Source organism: Phragmites australis, chromosome 13, assembly GCF_958298935.1.
Source record: "Phragmites australis chromosome 13, lpPhrAust1.1, whole genome shotgun sequence".
NCBI lineage: Eukaryota > Viridiplantae > Streptophyta > Magnoliopsida > Poales > Poaceae > Phragmites > Phragmites australis.
In genome coordinates, this window is record NC_084933.1 from 24,059,676 (window position 1) to 24,074,395 (window position 14,720).

General features: G+C 47.4%; 4 protein-coding genes across 4 annotated transcripts; 1 reads left to right on the forward strand and 3 right to left on the reverse strand.

Moving 5' to 3' along the window:
• Window positions 1-978: 978 nt before the first annotated feature.
• Window positions 979-2,198, reverse strand: LOC133888705 (stellacyanin-like). The gene is made up of 2 exons (XM_062329046.1): window positions 1,651-2,198; window positions 979-1,487 (listed from the first exon to the last, which is right to left on the reverse strand). Exons 1-2 carry the CDS (start codon window positions 1,817-1,819, stop codon window positions 1,120-1,122), a joined length of 537 nt encoding a protein of 178 aa, XP_062185030.1. The 5' UTR covers window positions 1,820-2,198; the 3' UTR covers window positions 979-1,119.
• A 5,181-nt stretch (window positions 2,199-7,379) lies between these two features.
• Window positions 7,380-8,514, reverse strand: LOC133888884 (mavicyanin-like). The gene is made up of 2 exons (XM_062329263.1): window positions 8,160-8,514; window positions 7,380-8,047 (listed from the first exon to the last, which is right to left on the reverse strand). The coding sequence occupies exons 1-2, from the start codon at window positions 8,320-8,322 to the stop codon at window positions 7,659-7,661; spliced, it is 552 nt and encodes a 183-aa protein (XP_062185247.1). The 5' UTR covers window positions 8,323-8,514; the 3' UTR covers window positions 7,380-7,658.
• Window positions 8,515-9,245: 731 nt separating this feature from the next.
• On the reverse strand, window positions 9,246-10,870 carry LOC133889048 (uncharacterized). Its single transcript, XM_062329489.1, has 2 exons — window positions 10,302-10,870; window positions 9,246-10,137 (listed from the first exon to the last, which is right to left on the reverse strand). The coding sequence occupies exons 1-2, from the start codon at window positions 10,776-10,778 to the stop codon at window positions 9,502-9,504; spliced, it is 1,113 nt and encodes a 370-aa protein (XP_062185473.1). The 5' UTR covers window positions 10,779-10,870; the 3' UTR covers window positions 9,246-9,501.
• Window positions 10,871-13,353: 2,483 nt separating this feature from the next.
• Window positions 13,354-13,912, forward strand: LOC133889547 (pentatricopeptide repeat-containing protein At1g03540-like). The gene is made up of 2 exons (XM_062330026.1): window positions 13,354-13,631; window positions 13,723-13,912. Exons 1-2 carry the CDS (start codon window positions 13,354-13,356, stop codon window positions 13,910-13,912), a joined length of 468 nt encoding a protein of 155 aa, XP_062186010.1.
• The last annotated feature ends 808 nt before the right edge of the window (window positions 13,913-14,720 follow it).

The window sequence follows — 14,720 nt, forward strand, 5'->3', positions numbered from 1 at the left end:
GCACAGTACACCGCTTAATTTTTTATTTTACAATAATCTATCATATATAATAGTTCATGTAACATCTTTAATCAAACAAATAGAACACTCAAACTCCCAAAAAAATTCTATGCAGCACTGCTGCAAACTCCCCTTCATGCAGCACCTCACCGATTCACACCACGTGTCCAGAGTTGGAATCTCAAAGAAACTTTCTTCCCACCCCACAACTGAGCTCGGCTCGGGCCATTCCCGAACGGCTCAGAGCCGTAATCGTTGTCATTGGTTTCCTTCTCCCGAATCGAGATTAGTGGCAATGGCGGGGCAGGCCGACAACTTCTTCGACCAGATGCTCTCCACGCTACCCTCTGTGTGGGCCGATCTGGGCACCGGCGGCAAGTCACCCTGGAGCTCGCCGCGGGCACTGCTGCCAAAAATCCGATCACGCAAGCCTTCAGTGATGAGTCGGTGCTGCTCGTGTCCCGCCTCCAGCAGCACCAGATCGACGGGGATAAGTCCTCCACAATCATGCTGCAGCTCAGCGACCTGCACTGCCACGACCTAGCTGGGGGGATCGGTGCCTGCCCCCTACACGGCTGTTGTTTCCCCCATTGCAAATTCATAGAAACAACAACGGCAACAAGTTGGTAGCTTGATCGCCTCTCGCCGCTGCTAGCTGTATCAGCCCCTCGCCTTCCCCATCCACACAAGCTAGAAGCGGAGAGATGGCAGGGCAGTTGAAGGCCAAGATCCTCGCCACGCCCGCAATCGCCGCGGTCGTCTCTTCGTCTCTGGTGGCCACAACCTCTGCGGCCGACGAGCCCATCCCGACGCCAACGTTGCCGTGCCGGCCTTCGTCGCCATGTTGGTTGTCGCTGGTGCCCTCGGTTACCTCTTCTACACAGCGATTACGGCTCTGAGCCGTTCGGGAATGGCCCGAACCGAGCTCAGTTGTGGGGTGGGAAGAAAGTTTCTTCTGAGATTCCAACTCTGGACACGTGGTGTGAATCGGTGAGGTGCTGCACGAAGGAGAGTTTGCAGCAGTGCTGCATAGAATTTTTTTCCCAAACTCCTAACAAACCAGTTTAGAACATCCGCTCCTAACAAATAGTCGGCGAGTGTGTAAACAATGCCGACTCTTCATACAAACAGAACTGCTGCGACTGCGAACATCCACGTCACCAGAACGGGCCCCACCGTAGTCTGGTGGGACCCGCCGAAGAAGAGCCCAGGCATGCCCGCGTCGTCGGTGCTGGGCCCGGGGGCGGCCACAGGGTTCGCCTGCGGAGCCCCGGCCGGCGCCGGCGGCAGGTTGACCAGCACGTGCAGCTTCATCCCGCCGAGGCAGTACAGCTGGTTGCCGCAGATGAAGTACCGATCGCCGGGCGCCGTCAGCGGCACCGTCGTGTTGCCATCGCTCCTGGAGAGGAGCGCGTTGGCGGCGCTGCAGTTCCCGAACCCCGCCTCGTCGACCTCGTCCAGGGTGTTGTACTTGGAGTACTGGAACACTGGATCACAGAGCGCGCGCAACGTGATTAGCCCGTGACTGGTGTTGCAACAAGTAACCAAAGCGTGCAATTTCGAAGAAGCGATCAGGTATGAAAAAAAACACACATGGATACGCGTGTATTTTCGCTTCTACGAGACAGGGTCTGCTGCCATGGTTCGTACCTAGAACGTCGCCGACGTAGAAGGTTTTGCCGTCGACCCATGACGGGATGTCGGCGCTGAGATCCCACCCCGCGCTGTTCCCGACGTTGTACGAGACCGCCTCGGCTCTCCGGGCCACGCCGTGGACGAGCAGGACGCACAGCGCGAGCGCAACGCGAGCTTGAGCCATGGAGGACGGGCAGTGCACCCTGATACGCGCTCTGCGCAGAGGCAAGGATCCAAGGGATCCATGCGTGCCAAAAAGCTGGGATATATACGAAAACGCAAGCTGTTGTTGAAGATTGGTTACCTAATCAGCTAATCTTTCGAGCGCGTTGAAAAAGGAGCTAGCTAGCTCGGATGCCTGTTGAAGGTTTTTGGAGGGTGCTGCACGCGAGCGACGCACACAAGTTAGCGACTGGTAGGGTTCTGAATTGGAAGGTGATGCCGGGAGGAATTCGGGGTTGTTTGGTGAGGTTTGGTGATGCAGTTTCTTCTGTGTTGTTGGTACTAGGTGTTGGCGGTTAAGCAGCTTCCTGCTCCGAATTGTGGCTGGGAGCTGATGTCATGCTCGTGTTCCTTGCTCGAGTAGGTAGTCTCCTTCGTGTTTCTGCTCGTGATTGAAACTGGCTGTTACTCCAATCGGGGCTCGATGAAAAAGCGCGTGGTAGAATCTTGTTGAGCAGGTGCGGCCTGTGCAGAGAATAGAATCTGCCAAAAAAAATATTTGGAGCACGTGCATGCATTGGTCCTACTATATGCACACCATAATCAGAAAAATAATTAATTAACTATGCTTTCTTTTCATTTAAGGAAAAGTGATTAATTAACCAACCACCAGCACGCTCTTCACCTCCCCATTCTTGGCGCTTCACTCGTGCAGATGGAAAGGCCATCTATTCTTCCCAATTCACCGAGATATATAAAAGCATTTTTTTTAAAAAAAATATAGACAAATCAGGCTAGAGTTAGAAAGCAAATTAGAATCCATGTTAAGAAAAAAAAAATCAGATCAATATGCTCCATGTTTTAAAGCAAAAAATTAGACTAGAATTTGTGTCTCCCTTACCCGCTCACGCACTCGAATAAATAGAGTAATATAAACAAAAATCAGCATCAAATACATTGAATTTCTTGAAAGCAAATCAAGAGTTTTGGAGCAAACAAATATAAAGATTCTGAAAAGCAAATAAGCGTAATTTGAAAAGTAAATCGGCTTGATTTGAAACGACAAATTAGAATGATTCTGAGAAGCAAACAAGGATAACTGCAGACAAATTATAAAACAATTTGAGACAAATTTGAAGCATTATATAGGCAAATTCATATGAATACATAGCAAATTGGCAGATCACAGAAGAGAGCAAATATATTTAACGTTGCGGTAAAAAGCTATTTGAAGTAGAAGGTAGGCACATTTAAAACATTATATGGGCAAATTCATACGAATACAAAAGCAAATCCGCAGATCAGTGAAAGAGAGCCATGGATTTGGGGTTGTGTCAAACGTGGCAACCTTGTAGCTTTCCTACTTGCCCGGTGGATGCCCTATGCTTGCGGGGACAACCGAATCGGGCAGTTGAACGCCTGATGGTGTGGTAGAGAAGCAACGTCACATCAGGATGTCAACCAAATAGAGGTGGAGAAGCGGCGCCACCCCTGGGGATGGCTAGATCCAATAGCCCCATGCCCTTCACTGCCTCCCCGACCACCACTATTATCGTCATCATCTACAACAATGTCCGCACAATCCGAGGCCTCTGTAGCCACGACAACTAACTATACTCGCTGTGAGCAGCATGAATTGAAGCTGACTAGCACGAATCGAGACCCTGCTGCACAAATCCAATAAAGACACTGCATGAATCATGGCCTCCACACCCACGGCAAATGGGAGGTGGCGACGAATAATCAGATTAGGTGGAGACGATGGCAACGGCGATGCTTACGCGAACCTAGGTCTTGTAGAGGTCGGTCTCGTCGAAGCCAGAGATGACCTCCTTGATGAAGTAGCGCGTGGGGTTGAATCAGCAGTGCTCCTAGAGCATCAGCGATGACTTGTCCAGCTTCTCCTTGGCCACCACCTCGCCCCCACATGGCGTGGCGCTGCCCGCGTCGAGGATGACCACTAGGTAGCTATTGATCCAGTCAATCACCTTCATCTTCTCAGACCCCCCATCGAGCTCAGACTCTAGCGCACACGCCCCCCCCCCTCCCTCTACGATGCGATGATATTAGGAGTTGAGGGGATTTGAGTGGAAGAGTTCTGGAAGGTGCGGAAGTTGTGCCTACTGCTACTAGCACTAATGATGATTCGTGATTTCGTGGTGCTTATCGTACACACCAGATCGAGTGGCGTGCGGGCCGAAACGTCTTAGCACGTACGACTAGAAACTAGTATTTTCTAAAAAAATTAATAAATAAAGTTTTATTGACTCTTATCATTACAGCAACATAATACAAACATATAAGAAATCATTTTCTACTTTTGCATATCTCAGATGCACACGACAAAAAAATGAGAAAAAAACAACAAACACAAATAATGAAGAATAAGTAATCCAGCTAGCGGCCTAGGGCGGTGCACCAATCCAAAATCTAGATTGATACCCAATTGTTCTGCAGGACGTTTGGTTGGCCACGAGTTTTGAGTGCCAGTTTACCCACGGAAAGGACACATCAATTTGCTTGTTAATTTCACCGCAAGCAGTGCGGTGATCGAACGAGCAGTTGTTAGTTCCAAGTAATATTGTTTTCGGTGTAGCAGGAGAGTAGTAGCATTGTGTTTTCATTACACATGTTAGCAGCCATCACACTCAAACAGCGAACTTAACGACACCTAACGAAGCGACCATCTTGACACGCTCGTGCTTAGCCGTGCTCCGATGGCGGCCTCGGTGCTTTTGCGTGCACGGCCCAGTGACGCACCGCCGTGGCCCCGGTATATTTTATAGGGATAATTTTGTTATTGTCATTAGCAGGATTCTAGTTTTGCTTTAATCATCATGTTTTATCACTTTTTATTTTTGCCAATGGTTTTATGATTTGTTGTTCGTTTTTGCCATTTATTTTTTGTTTTTTCCATTGATTTTGCAATTTGGTGTTGGCCTTTGTCATCACTTTTGCAATTTTTTTTTTGTTTTTATCACTGGAAAAACACTTGGAAGTGACAAAAACGAATGACAAATCACAAAACGATGACAAACACAAAAGTTGATAAAACACGATGACTGAAGGGAAACTAGATGTTTGCTAATGGCAAAAAACAGAATTATCCCTATTTTATATGGCCTGCTGGCCGTGCGCCGTAGGCGTAGCAAGTCCTCCGCCCAACCCCATGATCATAGCGAGTTTTTTATTTTTATATTTTCTATTATTAATATTTAAATAAATAGATTTTTAAGATAATATTTATATAAATAAGCGTCTACCGTTTTCTGAAAGAGCTGCAACTCTTTCAGAAGACGGTAAGGATATTATGGTGGTAGCATCATCTCTTACCACTTCTCACTTGATGGATACTCGGGTACTCTTACCGCTTTTTGAGAGGGCGGGTAGGCCCCACCTCCGCACCCGCCGACTGTACCGTATCTTACTGCTCACTGATAGGGCAGGTAGTCTTCATTGCCGCCTTCTCAAGGGACGGTTAGCCCCTCACCCCACTACTCTCACGCTATAAAAAATTGAAAATCAGCTAAAATAACCATTTAAATCTAGAAAAAGAAAAGAAAAAGAGGGTGAGGAGAGGAGAGGGAGGCAGCGTAGCGAAGTTCTACTATTTTTGATATGTGGATTTTGGATCTCAGTTTTCGGTAATTTTCTTAGACTTATGCTTTTATTAGTAATTAAAGTATCACTGGATATAGGGTTTAGCGATATAATAATAGTTATATTATATGAGATATAGGGTTTAGAAAAGTAATCAGAAAATTATAATTTTTTGTCTTTTATATTATATTGTAAAGATCAATTTCAACATGGTAGGATAGTCATCAGATATATAATAGTATTTAAAGTACGGTATTTTTGATTATCTAGATTTTACAAAAATAATGATGTAGGTAATAAGTATAGATATTTAGAAACTTTATTAAGTAGATGGATGATTAATTAGTTTAAATTGGCTAGTTTGCTTAGGAGCAATATTGATTGTAGTGAACTAAACGTATTGTTAGGTGATCATCGGTCATGGTAATTTTGTTAGAGTTTCAATAATCGGAAGTATAGTTTTTTGGTATTAACATTGAACATATTTTCGGATGTTTCCATAGATATCGATAAATTATATTTTTAAATGTATTATGGTAAAGGTCATATTGGTTATGATTATAGCTGTGTAGATCTCTTTGGATTTTAGCATATCGTCAAGGGACTCAGTAGAGCAAATAAGAGGACCATAGTGGACGTGTGCAAGTAGCTGATGCGCCATTTTCAACTAGATCCCTAACAATATGAGCTTAAACTGAGAGCTATATTAAGCCATGCTACTTAGAGGTACTTCAGGGAGCTCGTCCTGATTAATTAGACATCTACTTGGAGGCAATACGTAGATATATAATGTGAACGTGGTCTTCCTCTTGTGCTGCTAGCTGAGGCGTACCAAAAGGATTCAATAAAGATAAACATTACGAAAACAATAGTAGGAACAAGTCAGACAGTGGTGGATGAAGCAAACCTGGTAACTGTGAGGGATGAACAATACGTTGGGGATGTGTGGGAGATGCAGCCGAGAGGTATAGCCGATGAGAGGGAGCACATCCCTAACATAATTTAAGAGATGGAGAGGGAGGATCAAGAGCTGGAGGAGACCATTGCCGATGAGGATTCATCTGACGAGGAGGAAAATGCTCTTGTTCCTGCAGAGTGGAGGAATCAAGAATTTTCAAAAGTAGTGATAAGTGAGGGTCATCAGTCACCTTGAAAATGTCATGAGAATGAGATGTCCCTGGGTGCTATATATCATAGTAAGGAGATTGTTATTGATGCAATGAAATTCTGATCGTTGTCCCTTCGGAAGTAGTTCAAGGTTGTGAAGTCGAGCAAAATGGAGTACAACGTCAAGTGTTTGGTGCATGATTGTTCATGGTGGGTGCACGCATTTACAAGGAAGTGAATTGACTACTGAGAGTGCTCAATAGTTAATGAGCAAAACTGTCACATTGAAGAAATAGAGTTTTTTACTGGAATATGCCATCTGCTTTTGTTTTCAATATTATGTATGAAGAGATTATGGATAATCTAAAGTATGAGCCACGATCAATAATCCATGCTATTGATAAAAGTTTTTAGTACACAATAAACTACGCAAAGACATGATGAGCGAAACAGAAGGTTATTGAAGTAAGTTTTGAGACATACAAAGATTCATATGACAACTTACCACATCAATTAGCCACAATATATACGAGAAATTCTAAAAATTACTTTGATATCAAGTATTACTTCCCAACTGATGTAAAATGTAGAGAGGAGCAAGTATTACAACATGTTTTCTTTACGTTTGAGACAACCATCAACATAAAACTAAAAAATTCTCAGCCTAGCAACCTGGCGCAAAGCTGGTGGTCGGATCGGATGGCTTCGGTCGTCGGGGAACGGGTCTACGAGGACCGTTCGGTGACGCTCCGGTCCACGAGGCTCTATGCACGCGTCGGCCGCTGGCCACATTCAGGACGCTTTTTTGCGCCAACCGAACCAACGATTAGTTCACCTACCACTTGTAAAATTTACGGATTTTACCTCAAAGATGGTTGAGGGTGTCTCGACAGTGCCACTGTCAAGAATGAAGCTTTATTGTCCGTAAGCAACAATAAGGAGACAGTCGATGAGTAAGCCGAAAATCACAACTGCAACTCGGCAAACATACACACACACACCCAGACACTGTTGCAAGCAAACTATGGTGGAAGTACTGTAGTAGAGGCGTAGAGCTTAGAAGGGAGTTAGACACTACAAATGTGAATGCGTGAAGGGATCGAGACGAAACATGAATGCAGGAAACCCCAGCACTGCCTTTTCCCTGGCGACCTTCAGCCCATCAGGGCAGCAAGGCCCACGGCCCCGAACAGCAGGCCCGTCGCAAGGCGGGCCCCGCTGCCGGCTGCACCGTTCGTGCTCGAGTTCGACCTGGACGAGGACACGGGCGCCGCAGTCGTCGCGTCGTCCGCCGGCGTTGTGTTCGACCGCACGACGGGACCCGACGTCGCCGGGGAACCTCCGCCGGAGACGGTGACGGTGAGCTTCATGCCCGAGGCGCAGTGGCCGGTGGTGCCGCAGATGAAGTAGCGGGTGCCCGTCTTGGTGAGCGGGATGCTGGTGCTCTGGTCCCTGTACGACCGCAGCGGGTTGCTCGCCGAGCACGCGCCGTAGTCCGCCGCGCTCACCTCCTCCACCGAGTGCACCGCGTTGTACTGGAACGCTGCATGCCCCGGCACGCACTCACAAGATCACCAACGAGTTAATCAGCCCGGTCGAGGAAGCCGCGGTTAATTTTCATGCATGGTTCTGACGACGAGCTTTTTGGTGCTTACAGAGGGTGTCGCCGACGCTGAACGTCTTGCCTTTGGCCCAGGCGGTGTAGTCCACCCCGGTCCTCCACCCAGACGAGTCGCCCACCGCGTAGTCTTTCGCGGACGCCGGCACGACGGTGACGAGGAGAACGGCCAGAAGCAGGGCGCGCAGTGTGCCCGCCATCGGACGAGGCTGCTGTATTGAACGACGCGAAGATTATAGGAGAGTGAGCTGATCAGGACAGTGATCAATGGACAAGACTGCAGGGGCGTTGAGACCGGTGGTTGTTATATAGGCCAATCGGCTATGAGCTCTGTTTGTTCTGTCTTTGTGGACACTGATGTACGCATTTTGGGGTGGCCAAATGTCCAATTGCGCAACAACTTTTCTCGTCACTTTAGTCTTCGCACAAATGCGTACTACGAATGTATTTAGTGCCTTCCTTTTCCCCCAGGAAGAGAGAAGAAAAGGCCTAGAAACGATTAATGGTATACCAAATACAAAGGCACAGTAGGTGTCGTAGTACGTACTTAGCAAATGATGATGGTTGAACAAACCAATAATTTGATCCTGAGTTTTAATTTGATGGTGCAACATCGCCATTGAATATTTTGCTTTGCTTATTGAACAGGTAATATGGACAGCAACATGGCGCCATGCATAACTACCAGTATTGCGACGATAGAGGAAAATTCAAGAAATACTAGCACATAAAAGAAGAACAATTTTCGTTTCACCGCTGGGAGGTAATATAGCATTCGAAAGCCATTTAGATCTGCTATTTCTGACACTCCTTTTGGCCTCTTTAATCATATTTTTAGGGCGCAGCTACCTAGGATCGGCCACAAATTTTGCCTTCCGATTGGACTAGCGTGGGCATCTCCGTACCATAAAAAAAAGAAAAACTCGTACCACAACAAATGGATACGTTTAACGTAATATTCAACTTGAATCCTCCTTTCTCAAGGCAAAAAAACCGGTCCTGAATCCTCCTTCCTCGAGCTCGGCAAGTCCGATTTCCTTGGCCACCCCAAGGCAAAACTTGTGGCAAGATATCAACAAAATCAAGAGTTCACACACTAAATTTCCATGTCTGAGTGGTTTCAAATAGACAATACATCCCTTTCCTTTTGCAAGGATAACATTTGATGGTTCAATAAAAATAGCCATTTGCAACAAACTGAAAAGCTAAGCCAAAACCAAAAAGAAATTGCTACAAATAGGAAAGAGAATATTTCTGCAACAGTCCAAAATAGACAATGCAAGATACGAGCAACACTGATGCAACGTATTGATAATATATATGCAACCAAGATGATATCGTGTCATACCAATAGAGGTCCCCGTTCACCAATTTCGAAACTACATGTAGTTCGGCAGAGTTGCACTGATCAAGAGCTCGGTACCACCTGCCGGCATCACAACCACGAGCCCCTCGTCGGCACACGGCGAGACGCAGTATGAGACATGCACGGGCTTGCTCCCCTCCAGCGCCAGCTCCTCGAGACCGGCCTCGCGCCAGTTCGCAACACGAAGCGCATGGCCATGCCCATGACACGGCGTCTGAGCATCCGCCGTGCACGCCTGGACGTTCAGCCCGCCAGAGCCATCGCGGCCAAGTGGTCCAACAACCGTGAACCGCCGCGGGGGCTCCTTGGCGCCGAGTTTCTCGCAGGCCTTGCCGACGCAGGCCGCCGCAAGCCCGCGGTGGTCGGACACGTTGGCCGCCCAGAAGAGCACGGTTGTTGTGGCGTCAGCCGCGGCGGCGGCGGCGGATCCCAGGTCCAGGGGAACGGACTTGAGGCGCTTGGCGGCGCCTGGGTTTTGCAGGTAGCGCGTGTATTGGATCACCGGGTTGGCGACGAGCTTGTTCTGCGCTTGCAGCTGCGCGTGCTTGCGAGCCCACGACTTGAGGAAGCTGATGAGGGACAGCGGGTCGGCTAGGAGCAGGCTGGAGCTGGCGCCGATGGCGTAGCCGCCGTCCTGGAATCGTGTCAGCTGCAAAGAGGGACACGAAAATCGCAGTGCTCTTGAGTTCGTATCTCACTTTGCGGTTCGATGTGATCTATCTGTGACTGATTAGTGGGTCCAGGGCCCCAACTATCACTGTAATTGCCGACGTGTCAATAACGACCTTGAGAAAAGCAAGAGTCCTTGAGTACCTGCATGAAGAACGGGGCACAAATGTCGGGCTCGTCTACGTCCACGTCGGTCCACCACGCCAGCGCGGTCTCCTTCCTCTCCCGGTCCTTGCCCGTCGCCTCCAAGAACGCCGCCATGGTCGTCTCCGCCGAGGCCTGGACCAGCCTCACGCCGGTGTCCCTGAGCTTCACCTCCCACAGGCGCCCGTCGTCGCCGTCGCCGCGGCGGCGCAGCCGCCCGGCCATCTCCGGGTGGTCGACCAGCGCCGCGCTGAGCGACTCATTCACCCACGCTGCCCGCTCCCTCGCCGCGGCCTCCGGCTCGCGGACGCCCGCGCCGCGGTAGTATAGCACCGCGCGGAACCGGCGTTGCAGCTCCGCGGCAGACAGCGGCGGCCCGGACACGGTGATGGGCAGCGACAGCCCCGCCCCGGCGACGCGCGAAGGTACGGCCGTCCGGATGGACTCGACGTGGATGAGTGCTGGCGTTGCCGCCATTTCAGCGTGCTCGCTAACTAGCTGCCTGGCCTACTCGCCTATGGCCGCGTGAGACAAGATTACAAGAGCGTATCGGAGTCTTGGAGTGATGCTCAATTTATACGTGTTCTTGCTCATGCATTGTGCATTGATGCTTGTATGTGGGCTAGATAATATGCGTACTTCTGTGAATTAGATGAGTTAGTAGACTAACATATATCTTATACGATCAAACGGTCTACAATTAAAGTTGGTTCTCTCTCATCTTTTAATTATTTGGGAACTTCTAATCAATTTGTAAACTTGCAATTAATAGGCGTATCAGTATTAAAAAATATTAATACATTATTATTTCTTTTTGTCTATAGAGGTGCATTCTCAACTTTTTATTTTTCAATTATTTTGTCCCATTGATTTTTTTACCCCGCTATAATATTATAGATTTTACGTGTGTTCCACGTACCTGGTTACTAGTTTGGACTTGTGTTTGACTTGTGCGCTAGATATCAGTAGTTGGTGCTGGTGGAAATGGCAAAGTTTTGTCTTGTTTGGACGATGCAATTTGGACTTGGCCAGCTACTCATGGCAATTTGATGGTTTACTAGTGCATGGGCGGTTTAGGTCACGCATATATTATGTGCTGATTGCTAAGAGTTGGTTTTCCATGGACTTCCGATTGGCACAAGTTGCCAAGTTGGTGCCAGAAATTGGGGTGCATAATGTTGTCAAGGAAATCCTGAACTCTGAAGCGCAAGAGGGAGGAAAACACCATCTCAGCCGGTTTTGATCCGGATGGCCAGGGGAAGGATGGATGACATGCTGCAATCCGAGGATCGAGTCACGATCAACCTAACAAATCGCTGCGCATTTTTGTACGTAAATTACAAGCAAGGTCTCCCGGTTTAGCGTGAGGGTGCTCCGAGTTGTTCGGCTCAACCAGGGTCATAATGTAATGAACTATTAATTTTCTTGATATAATGATATATAGCTCTTCTATGTATTAAAAAAAATTAGACACTTGCCTTCTAAAATTTGAGGATAGGTTGTTGTGGTGCCTGTTTCTGGGAAGACACAATGACTTTTTAACATTTTAGCTTTTCGAATTGCATTCTTTCAACTTGTGTGATTCCTTAGTCGAGACTGCATACAGAATTGCTTATACTCCATTCATTTCCAAATACTTGGCACTATTGACAATAATTTCTTCCCCAAGTACTCGTCACTTCTATTGATCTCGATGCACAATTTCCTGGCTGCAGGGGCGGGCCCAACTTAGGGCGTGTTTGGATATCCTGCTGAGCGCGTGTATGCACCGGCGGATGCAGAGCGGAGCGGTGTGCGCGTGTTTGGTTGGCGCTCGTGATTGCACCCGCTCGTGCAGCTGCATCCGCCCAACCAAGCTCAGGGAAACGCCGGAATCGGTCGTTTCTGTCGGATTTGGCTGGGGAGGTTTAAAAATACTGTGTGTACGAATTTCTTTATTTAACTTTTGATTTTATTTAGAGGTCCAAAAATTCTAAATGTTTTCATGAGCAAATAGAGCCTATTAATAACCCATTTTAATTAGGTTGAACCCAAAAAGCCTAAGTCAATATTTAATTAAAATTCTTTAAAAATCATAAAAAAAATTACTAATATTTTTATGCAGTGATGTACTAATTTATAAAAATATTTTCAACTCTAGGTTATTTGGTAAAAAGTGAGTTTCTTTATAATACAACATATGCACATACAGACAACCAAACACAATCTCTTATCAATCAGACTAAATACATGCAACCAACAAAACAGACTCTACTGTATCTCCTCAACCTATCTCAACTCCGACTGTATGACTCATACGAGTCAGGCTGAGGGCATGCGAACAACCAAACAGGCTCTTAGATGCAATGTCATGGTATTGGCAGAAGGTTAAATATATGATTTGTATATGAAACATGTAATGTATGTATAATGTAAACTCGGCTAAAATTACTTTAAGCTCCTCCGTAAACAGCCTTCTGGCATCAATTTGTGTAAGTTCTCGTCTTAAATATTTTGTAACTTCTCTTAATTACTCGAGTTAGTCCCTAGTGTGGACAATTTGAGTGGCTTTTGCTATTAAGACCATCTACCCTTTTTATTGGACACTTTTCATTACAGGGTAATTATGTTCTTACCACTATTTTAAAGTGCAATTATGATCTTACCTTTATTTTTTTGACTTCGTAAATTTGCCTCTCTTTTTTCAAACGAAGAGCCGTTTACCTCTTGTTTCAATTCCCATTTGAGACAACACGATTAAAGGAATTAAAAAAGAAAAAACTGTAGAAAATAGCTATATAACCGTAGTGCCCTCCCTCATTCCCTTCTCTGTCCCGTGACCATCCTTGCCTTCCCTCTCTCACTCTCGTCCCTCTCCATTGGTAGTCGGGCGAGCTCGGCGCGCGAGCGGGCGACGGGCAAGTGGCACGCGGGTGGGCGAGTAGGGAGGGGCGGAGGCGCATCTAAGGCGAGCAAGGCAGCGCAGCTTGGGGCCGTCGTCGTGCACTCCTCCATCCTCGTGACGTTTCTCCACGCGGGCCACCCCCGGCGCGCTCTCCTCTACCCGAAGTCCATGGTCGCCGGCACAGACGACGTCTCCCCCAGCGCCCACGAGCTCTCCGCCGCTGCCAAGGCCTGCGCCGTGCTCCGCGACCTCCGCGCAGGCGCCTGCATCCACGGGAGCGTCGTTGTTCGCGGGTATGGCGACGACGGCGTCGTGCTGAGCGCGCTCGTGGACATGCATAGCCACGTGGCTGCGCCCGGCGCGCGGAAGGCGTTCGAGGAAATGCGCGTCCCAGACGGGATGAGAGGCTGTAGAGACGTCGTTGTCGAATCTGCACTCGTGGACCTGTACGCGAGCCATCGATTTGTTCAATGAGATGATCAGGGGAAGGGTCAGACCAGATTACATCAGTTTCGTTGGTGTTCTTTTTGCCTGTAGTCATACTGGGATGGTTGAACAAGGAAGGAACTACTTCAACTCGATGGGCGAGGAGTATGGCATTGCCCCTGGTATTGAACACTACAATTGCATGGTCGACCTCCTTAGAACACTGCTTATGTTGGTGACTCTGAGATATGACATACTGCCCTATGTTTATGAACTGCCATTGCAAATTGACACCGGCTAGCATCTTGTAATATTCAGGTCATCGATTGATAGAAATCATGCTCAATCGAAATTCGATCAGATTTAAAATATATGCCAATTCAATCGAGTTTTCTTGTCAAAATTCTTTCAAAATACTTGATGTTAAAACAGGGGCAAATCACAAAATAACAAGAAAAGTAGAGGCAATAGTGTAAGGGCATATATGTCATTTTATAGCTGAATTCATACCGTTAAGTGCCCTTAACGGAATGGGAGCAAGTGCAAGTTTCAGTTTAAAAAAATTAGAGTAAAATTAAAAAGTCAAAAAAAGTAATATCACAATTGCAATTCAAAACAGGGGCAACCATACAATTACCCCTTTCATTATCTCCTATTCGCACACACATCCTGATCTGCCAGTTCCTAATTGCTCTGTCACAGACATGGGCTACAATGGGCTGGGGGTGGACAGTGGACTGGACATAACTACAGGGTGGCCCCTCACTGGTGTTGGCATATATGTGAGTAGGTCACCGTCCAGAGGGATCATCGAAGAACCAAAACACCAACGACGTTCTTTCTCACGTCTGTCTTCCTCCTCTAAGCTTCTCTTTTAGATCCCCTCCTCCTGCTGCTGATCTCCATTTCCCAATCCCCTTTCTCTCTGTTGAGGGGCACTATTAGGGACCTCCGGCACCCCTAGCTTCGCTGGCATTAGCTCATGAGCACCAAACCCATGAAGCCTCCAAAGCCCCTAGGCTCCAGAGTTACCTTAGAGCCTGCGGCCTCCGGAAACGACCACCCCCGAAGCATGGGAGGACGCAGAGTCGCCAAGTCTTCATAAAGGT